Source organism: Thermobia domestica, unplaced genomic scaffold (assembly GCF_964235325.1).
Source record: "Thermobia domestica unplaced genomic scaffold, izTheDome1.hap1.1 HAP1_SCAFFOLD_471, whole genome shotgun sequence".
NCBI classification, from domain to species: domain Eukaryota; kingdom Metazoa; phylum Arthropoda; class Insecta; order Zygentoma; family Lepismatidae; genus Thermobia; species Thermobia domestica.
The window spans coordinates 119,664-129,976 of NW_027656181.1; the positions used below are offsets into that span (position 1 = coordinate 119,664).

At 35.5% G+C, this 10,313-nt stretch overlaps 1 protein-coding gene across 1 annotated transcript; it reads left to right on the plus strand.

Moving 5' to 3' along the window:
* Window positions 1-1,310: 1,310 nt before the first annotated feature.
* LOC145676912 (uncharacterized) lies at window positions 1,311-1,793 on the plus strand. The gene has a single exon (XM_081747681.1). It carries the CDS (start codon window positions 1,311-1,313, stop codon window positions 1,791-1,793), a length of 483 nt encoding a protein of 160 aa, XP_081603807.1.
* Window positions 1,794-10,313: the final 8,520 nt, after the last annotated feature.

Here is a 10,313-nt window from a genome sequence, read left to right on the forward strand (position 1 = left end):
TACAGGAGTTAGAAAAATTTGGTGTAGAAATTTACGACAGGAACCCTGGTGCGATAGAAATTTTAATTGGTTCTGACATTGCAGGAAAACTTTTTACTAGGAAAAGAATTGTGTTGAAGTCCAGATTGGTAGCTATGGAAACATTGCTTGGTTGGGTTTTAATGTGCAAAGTTAAAGTACGTGGTGATGTTAAATTCTCGTCTATGACAACGATGTCCATGTTTTGTAAAGAAGCATCTATACCGGATTTATGGCGGTTAGATGTTCTTGGTATCACAGATCTAGCGGAAAAGAAGACAAAATTGGAAGCTCAGCAAGCAGTAATGGATTACTTTAATAAGACCGTAGCTATTAATGAGGAGAAGAGGAAGGAAGTAATGTTACCTTGGATAGAAGGACATCCTACACTTCCTAGTAATATTGAGATGTGCAAAAGAAGATTGAATACACTTATTGGTAAGTTGAAGAAGGAAAACCGTTACGAAGACTACCAACAAGTGTTGAATGAATGGATATATGATGGCGTAATAGAAGAAGTTCCACCACAAGAAAAGGATAGAGAAGGACATTATTTATGTCATCGCCATGTAGTCAAGGAAAGCAGTACGACGAAAATACGTCCCGTCTTCGACGCATCAGCCAGGGAGAAAAATTATCCTTCATTTAATCAGTGTTTAGAGAAGGGTATTAATTTGATCCAAATGATACCCTCAATTTTGATATAGTTTAGGTTAAATAGAATCGGAGTTGTATCCGATATCAAGAGAGCATTTTTACAAATTAGTGTGTGTAAAAGAGACCGTGCCTTTTTGAGATTTTCGTGGGTTGACCAGGAGGGAAACGAAAATATATTTCGTCACAAGCGTGTAGTTTTTTGGTGTGAACTGTAGTCAATTTTTGCTGTGTGCAGTGATAGAACATCATCTTAATTTAGAAATGGAAAAACAAAGAGAAGGAAAAAGCCAATATTCAAGAGTAGTCATCACTTAGCTTTCGAAGTGCTTTTATGTGGACAATTGCGTTACCAGCGTACGGAATGAAGAGAAGCATCATCACTTCATTAATGAAAGCACCCAAGTAATGGCGAAAGCTGGATTTGAGAGGGTGGGAGTACACTTGTCTCGGAGAGATTGAGCAAGACAACTCATACCGGTCTTGGGTCTACAGGGGAAACGAAATCTGACACTTTGGAAATAAGACCAGAATGCTGTGACTGGTTGATACCAGACGTTCTTCTTAAGAGGGTTATTTTGTCGTTTGCAAACCGGATATTTGAATCCATAGGGATTCCAGTAACGTTGTATCCAAAGATGATTTTGCAAGAAATTTGGCGATTGGAATTAAGTTGGGACGAAGAAGTACCACGGGCAGTAAGGAAGAAATTTTTACAGTGGGTAGGTGAATTGCCTTTGTTGAAAGAACTTTCATTTCCTAGATATATACAAGGAGATTCAGAAAATTGTAGCCTACATGTATTCTGCGATGCAAATGAAAGAGCCTATGCTATGGCAGTTTTCCTTAGAACTATTACCAGAGAAAACATTAATGTGCAGTTAGTACAAGCCAAAACAAGATTTGCTCCTATAAAGAAATCACACATAGCAAGAATAGAATTATTGGCAGCTACTATTGGTGGAAGACTAGCTACTTCTGTGCTTGAGGCCTTGAATCTTGAAGGTATACAGATTTATTATTGGACAGATTCTTCAATAGTTCTTGCATGGATTAAACGAGATGAGCAATGGAATACTTTTGTTTGGAATCGAGTGAAAAAAAATCCGAAAATTAAGTGAAAAAGAAACTTGGCATTACGTACCAGGAACCATGAATCCGGCAGATTTACCATCGAGAGGATGTAGTTCAGAACAACTGCTTGAGTCAAAACGGTGGGAAGGTCCTTCGTGGCTGCAACGCCCCAAGGAGATATAGCCAGAACAGAAGTATGAGTACAAAGAAGAAATTATTACACAGGAAAAGAAAAAGACGGTCTCATCAGCTATGCTTAATGTTGGAAAGGAGGACAGTGACTGGTATTATCGCCATCATTCGAAGTACGAAAAAATAGTTCGCATAATAGGTTGGATGAAAAGATTTATTCATAATTGTCGTTCTAAGCAAAGAAGAAGCAACGAATTTTCTGTTGAAAAATTGATATCAGCACAGAAGACTGTTATTAGACTAGATTCCTTTGAGGATGTTGGCGACAAGAATTTGAAATCTTTGTGTCCGTTCGAAGACAATGACACAATCATCAGAATAAAAACCAAAATTACAGAACTTTCAGATATTGAAACCTTTCGTTATCCAGTTGTGTTGCCAAGCACACATCCAGTAGTAAAAAGGTTAGTTTACGATAAACATGTGGAAGCTTGTCATGTTGATGTCCAAGGTTTGTTGAGTCTTCTTAGGGAACAGTTTTGGATACTCAAAGGAAGAAAAACTATTCGATCTATAATAAAGCAATAAAGCAAACGATATACTGCCAAGAAGTTGGAACCAATCCCTGTAACCCTACCCAAAGATAAAATCCGAGATGCAGCAGTGTTTGAAGTAACGGGAGTGGACTTTAACGGACCAGTTAGACTACAAAATGGAGGAAAAGCTTGGATTTGTATATTTACCTGTGCAGTACATAGAGCAGTGCAGCTTGTTTCCGGATTATCAACTAGTGACTTTCTGCAAGCCCTCAGAAGATTTATAGCGCATCGAGGCCGTCCTTCGGTAATTTACAGTGACAATAGGACGAATTTTTTTGGCACAGAAAATTTATTGAGCAGACTGGATTGGAAATGTATAACGTCTTTTGCAACTGTGAAACGCATCAAGTGAAATTCAGTCCACCCAGTGCTGCTTGGTGGGGTAGATGGTGGGAGCGTTTAATTCGATTAATGAAAGGGGAATACTTGGGAATAACTCTTAAGGGGAATACTTGGAAGGGCTTCGCTAAATTATGAAGAATTCATTACAGTGTTGTGTGACTGTGAAGCTGTCGTGAATGGTCGACCGTTAACTTATGTTTCTGATGATAGTTTGAATTTATTAGCTTTAACTCCATCTATGTTTCTCCAGCATGTTAGAGAAGTAGGAGTACCGGATCTCGATAACTTGGAATCCGTTAAGATACAAAAACGGTTGAGATATTTTCATAAACTCAGGGAACAGTTACGTAGTAGATTTCGCAGTGAATATTTGGGACAGTTGGTGCAGCATTGGAAATCTAGAAGACACCATAGTGAAATAAAAATAGGGGATGTTGTAGCTGTAGAAAACGAGAACTTGAAACGTTTAGAATGGCCTTTAGCAAGAGTTGTTGAAATATTACCTGGACGTGACGGTGAAGTACGACTTGTGCGGTTGAAGACACGTACCGGATTGATGATGAGACCAGTGCAACGAGTTTTCCCCCTGAAAGTTCATTCAAATGAGACAAAACAGGTGTTGAAAGAACCAGCAGTGTATCCTAGTGATGAACAAATGGACGGAGTGGGTGATAAAAACACAGAGACTGAGTGTGAAACAAAACTTCAAACTGTTACAACTCAAACTGGTAGAAAAGTGAAACCTCCTACCAGATTAGATCTTTTTGTATATACTTAAAAATATATAGTTTGTTGTGGTTGAGTTACTAGTCCCCACAACGTAACTCAAGGTGGGAGGATGTTGGATTTTTTATGGCAACAATTGTACCGAGTTTTGTTCTTCTTTTGTTTATCTTTTGTTCCTTCGCTCGTTTTCTATCAGCTGTAGTGGAAGTGCTAATGTTAGAATAAAATATATATTTTTTGCCTTTTATAATATAACATTAACGTTTTATTGTTACAAATAAAGTACATTTGGTGAAGAAATGATTAATTAAACAGTAAATTCCCACCATTTTTATTAACTAGAACATCAACCAAAATATTTACGTTTAATATGTTTTCCCTTTTTGATAAAAATAAACCATATTTTTATTAATTAAGTAACAAAAATTAAATTTTAGACATTAGAAATATATTCCTATGTAACAAAAATAAAATTACACACATGTTCCCAGTTTTCACAAACCCGCAGTGATTCCTTCATCATAGGAAACAGATGAAAGTAACATGAACTCATATCCGTTGAATAGGGTAACTGCTTTATAACCTCCCACCTCTATCGAGCAAACAGGTTGCTCATAGCATAACTGTTGTCAGAAGAGGCGCTATAATGTAAAAGAATGGGTGAATTCCTTATAAATTTGGATCGTTTCCTTAGCAGTGGAAGACGAAGATATTGCAGAAATCTGCGGTAGTCCACCACATTTACGTTCATGTTTAGAGGGACTGCATTTCGTAATATAACACCACATATATTGTATGCCACTGTTAGCATCACCTTCATATTCCCCCTAGGTTACACTTACTTTTATGCTGACGCAGCATCTTGGGTCGCGGAGATAAGGTTTGCGACATTCATTGGATTGGCGATAATGTTCTGGCTAATAAGGGTCAGCCATATGCGATAATCATGTCCCGGAACACGGTATCTTCCCGTCTCTAATGTGCCAAATGATCACAGGCGAGGTCGTGTCTATCCTATTTTTGATCGCCTGTAAGTTGGTTCAGCACGCACCGGGATGCAATTTTTCAGTAACCAAGGACATTGTGCAGCATATTCGATACTGTAGTGTGGGATGATCCTACTCGTTAGCCTATTCCCTGCCAGTTCACATTCTGTCCACATGCAGGAAAGATTGAGTCGATTCAATGAGTCTGTTTCCGACCCCATGTCGACATCCACCTGGTTCCTGTTGCACACTATCATGTCCTGCACGAAACACTGCAACCCAAGGTATCGAAGTCTGATATCATAATGTGTCATTACCGTATTCTTCACGTAGTTCATAAATACATCCACTAGCGTTTCTTTCCATGGGTCTACTGCAAGTTGTTCTAACTTGGAAGGCACCCCCTTTAGAGCGGAGTGATTTGAAAATCTACATTTAATAGATTCAAGTACCCTCACCTTAGTACTTACACTAGTGCCGCCACCCGCGTCGTATAGCTCCACTCAACCTCTACATACGTTGCCAACTGCAGCTTGAACAACACTCCATACGCGGATGTAAAACACTGTTGCCACTTATTTCTTTGCAGTCTTCGTATTTATTTATAGGAGAATATTAAAATCCAAATGATGCCATCTACAATGCACAATTTAAAAATAAGGTGAAGTTTGTAAAAATATTTCTTCAATAAAGATCAGGTCCAATTGACCCGCTTGGAAATTAAAGTTATCATTTACTAAACCTATCACGTGACTTACAAAAATAAAGTAACACCTAATTATTTTAAAAGAAGAATGCGAACAGAAAAAAGTCAGAGAAAATCTATATCTGAGAACGCTGAGTATTATTGCAATTGCTGACAAAAGAATCCCTATAACCCCAATGAATCCACCTGATAGTCGTAGGATGAAGCTGATTGTTGCTGTTTATTTGTAACTAGGACATCGAATGTACTTTGGTCTCTTTTAGTTACTATGGAAATAACAGAATCATGTGTTACTTGTTAATATGCAATGAGGATAACCAGTTGAAACGTCAAAGCATAATGACGTATAGGATTTTTTCTGTTAATGTAAATCGCAAATATATTGAATAAATTAAGTTTTAAAGTGATTTTGTTCATTGTAGCATCATTGAGCTATTTACGTTATGAATTATATTTTAAAATCTTACGAAATACAGTTAACCAACTAAAGGCAATATATAACTTTGTTAATTCATGAGGTTACCCTTTTTTCTCAATTTAAGCATAATATGCTTACTTACGTTACTTTCTCATATTCTCTACTTATGAGTGACTTCTTATAAAATAACTCAAATTTCCTAGGTCCGTTCATATTATTTCCACATGAACGATATCTGTTTTATATATACTACTCTGTGTAAACATAAATTATCAATATTGGAGGTTCTATTTTTATGATCGAAATGATAATAATATTATGTTTTATGATAAAAATATCTATTAAGAACATTTAGTAGGTGCTTCTTACAATCTATAACATAGATTCAAATGATATCCCTGAAAGAATGCGCAAATGGTTTCCAACATTCTCAACTTGTTTCCAGCATATCCGAAAGGTTTCTGGTTTCTAACTGGAGACATTGTTTACAGTGTGAAATATATCTTGCGTAATTACGCGCTCTTGGACAAAATCGCGGTAATTACCAGTTTTGCCACAGTAAGTTGGAGAGAGTTAGGATTTTATCCGAGTGGAGACTTCGTTTCAGCACACACCAAATTAAATATTTTAAAGCGTTGCTTCATTATGCAGTTTTACATTGAGGCAAACTACATTCCGAAAATTCTAATAAGCTCAGATATGACTTCTGTCATTTCAGCCCGTGCTCAGAAAACATTATAGTTGGCACTTTTTTTTACCGTAATACTTGTACTATTACTTGAAATCGATAAGGATATATCAACTTCTTTAAAAGGATATCTTCCTTACATAGCTTTGTAGCACACTCCCGTTCTACTCTGGCATCCATCAAACCAGCACTTGCGCTAAGTCTCAACAAAAGTTATGCGATACCTGCAAGAGTGATCATCGTTAATACTTAGGATACAAACTTGCCTTCTCCGGTCCTACCAGCAATATATTATTTTTTCCTTGAGAATTTCGACATTAATTTCTCCACTCTAAATTTTCTCTTAATGCAGCTCACCAAATATATGCATGCAACAAATATCACTCAAATAGGAAGGACAAATTACCGCATGGTTATTAAGACATCTGATCTGGAGCTTCTTTGTACGAAACAGGTAAAATGCAGTTTTCAGACTCTTGGATCAAAATCAAGCATGAATAAGAACAAAGGCCAACAAATAAAATAACTTCAACCACCTAGAAAATCAACAATACAGGTTGTAAACATACTTTATGTAACTCATATAAATCTCCTTTGCAGAAGTAATTCAGAGTGTCGAACGAAGTGTAGTATAACGAGCGGTATTAATCAAGGAAACCTAAGTGTTGAAAAGTAACATCAACTCTAATGCTAAATAACACTTACCTGTTTCATAACCAAAAAGAGCATCTGTACAGTTACAAGATCTTATTTTCCTCTCGTGCCAGTATTCTTCAAGACAATTTCGCTGACTGTAGTACCTAAATATTTTCAGTCCTTCTGTTTCATATGGGAATCTGCATTGTCTTAAGTCTGCACCAACTTTGACTGTATTTGCATTGAAATCTTCATCATATATAGTCGACTTTGATAAGTACTGAGCCAACCCTGGATAAACCTGCATTCCTAATTGATTTTCCGACATCTTCTGTAACATTATTATGGTATCATATTTGGAATATAAGATGATCTTGAAAGGAAAAATACATTTTATCTGTTACAACAAATAACACGTGTACAGAAAACAAGAAAATAAACATTTAATACTTCATATTAATAAATTCATAAACTACACATCTCTCTTACTGAAACTAGAACTATTGTTTATTGTGGAAAGAAAATTGTTGAAAACACATTCAATGAAATGTAATATATATTAGTGGAATTGTGAAGCTCTTTCAACTACAATAATAAAATGCCAAATACAATTATTTATAAAACAAACATTAACGATTACTTACATAAACCACAAATATGCCTTTCTAAAATAATGACAAAAATAAATGTTTTAGAATAATTGAAGAATTTAGCGCGATATAATCCTACGTCACGTTTGGATGATTTTTACATAAATAAGAACTAAGGTTTCAAAAAATTTCATAAATCACAGTTCCTTTTTCGCTTAGTCAATTATATTATATATGAATTTCCAACGCTTCTTCCACCAACATGAATTTAATTTGAATCAATTTAAGGATTAGTTACTGAATAAATGTAAAAACAGTAAGGTTAGTGTTGAAGATTGTGGCATAGCACTGTATTGCTTTTTCCTAGAAATGAAATTTGTGTAAAATAGTCCTATGTCACATAGTAATAATTTCGAGAAGCATACTAAAAAGGTTTAAGAATAATAAATCATTGCCACTTCAGCACTTTCATTGCCATTGCTTTCAAAATATATTATTGATAAAGACGTTAATGCACAAATGGCCTGAACTTACAATTATGTTCTAGAAGGTGAACCTAATACGGCAATCCGCACTTTTCTCCTTACATATTTATCCCGGTTTATATTTATAAAGATCCACTTTACGTGATTGACAAAATATGATACAAACGAACCTATATTGAGGATTTTTGAAGTATCAAAGTTCGTGGTAAAAACACTGCGAGAAGAATAGAAAGGATAAAATAAATGGCAAACTAATGACATTCCTCTTTTATGGGTACATGGATAAATGTTTCAGACCTCTTTTCAGTGGATAGCAAACTATGAATATAAATTTTAATAATAATTAAGATATTGGAATATCAACAATGTTTGTACACCATGAGCTTTACGTGTAGGAGCGAGGTGTGCTTGGTAACAGTAATATTAGTCAGTATTTCTGTTGCGTTTTGCATTTCGTCTCATTTAATGAAAATTTTACTCTAAAGTTAGTGAACTATCCTTGCGTTCGTTACGTTCATTAGTTGCTACATTACGGTCACGGGTGGTTAAAGCATTAAAAAACGGGCCAAGCACTGGCGGAATAAATCACAGGAGATTTTGCTAATATTTGGAAATTTTACCTTTAATTAGCAAGGTTTCGTTATATTTTCTTCTCAGCTGTGCATTTATTGGGCGGTCACGTTTGGTAATGTTCACTGAGATTGCATTTCCTTCCGTAGAAAACTTCACTTCCATTTCACCACAGCACAGAATTTGAAATTAGAAATTTTCGAAAAATTTAGATCATGTTCATCATGTATCATTTAGATCATCAGTATTAGGCTTATGTATGTCTCAGAAAATACATTCTGCCACATTGAGGAAATCTTCCTGCTCCAACAAAATATTTGCATTTATTGGTAGGCAGTATTACATTTTTCTAAGCATCTGGTGCTTACACTGCTCCACAATGTGCCCTCTTGAATTTTTCAAATTTTCCAAAATCTCTGTCGGTAGGCAGCAGCGTGTGGCCCCGAACCAAAAAACAGCGTTCAATTGCTGAAAATTTTCTAGCTTCCATTAGGAGATGCCATAATTCGATAGTTACCCACAGTACTGTGCCATGAGGGGGCGACCAGGGCAATTTTCCAAAGGGCTGAAGTAAGGGGCGCAATATTAGGGAGAATAAAGGAAAAAAACAGGAAAATTACTTGGAATATATGTATTCGGCGCCGTTGTATATTCTCACCCCGGGCGCTGATTTTCCACGGCACGTAACTTGTCAAATTTTTGCTTTGTCCTCGACATTTCTTTCTGATTAATCTATTTTCTTATACTATTAATATGTTAATACTACTAATACTTATTTTCTTATACAAACCTAAATTAAAAATGGGATAGAGAACATATTTATAAAACACTACATTTAAAATTTTTCTTTTTAATAAATAATGTCCAGTTAATGTTTTAATTCAATACACAAAGGACCCTCGTCCCCCACATTTGTGTGCAAACAACGATTTTACCATGAAACAAAAAAAACTGCATGTTACTTTTATGCACCCAAGCATGGATACGAAGCAGGAAAACAGCAATTCAGTTGCAGTCTTCAGCAACATAGTTTTAAGCCAATATATTTTTCACTAACCTATGTAGCCTATAGTAATTATGATTCCATTGTTCAATGGTTCAAATAACTTTAATAATCTTGGTAGGTATCAACCTATCTGGAATTTACTTTCTCACTCCAATAAATTACTAATATTATTACTATTTCAAACATAGGACCACTTCAAGTAGGACTACAAGAAGAATTTCAGAAAATAATCCAAAGCCATATTTTATTTTAAAAATCCAATACTTAACCCCAGTTCGGTTTCTTGAAACAAATCCTCGTCACTGCAAATTTTAAGAGCCAATTGAAAACACTCCAGATAATTACCCACAGTTCATCCTTAGTTCATTTTCGTCCAAGGTGTGGCATAGGACTACATAGCGCTAAGCGGTTCAAATATTTCGTTTGTGTCAAAACCACACAATACCTTTGTGATATAACATAGCGAGAAGAACATGAAGTCCTTAAATGCTTCCAAAAAATTTGCTATTTCGATTTGAATTTTTAAATTGATAGCTAAATTTGTCAATAATTCAATGTCATGTACAATTGAAGTATATCTCTAAATCAGAACTTAACTCCTGATTACATACTGAATATAACTATTACTTACTCCAATCACCTTTATAATAGTGTACATGAACTTTCAGTTAGCCTAGAATATT

What these genes read in the sequence shown, in the direction of transcription:
- LOC145676912 (XM_081747681.1), top strand. Translation starts at nt 1,311, where the DNA reads ATGATTTTGCAAGAAATTTGGCGATTGGAATTAAGTTGGGACGAAGAA.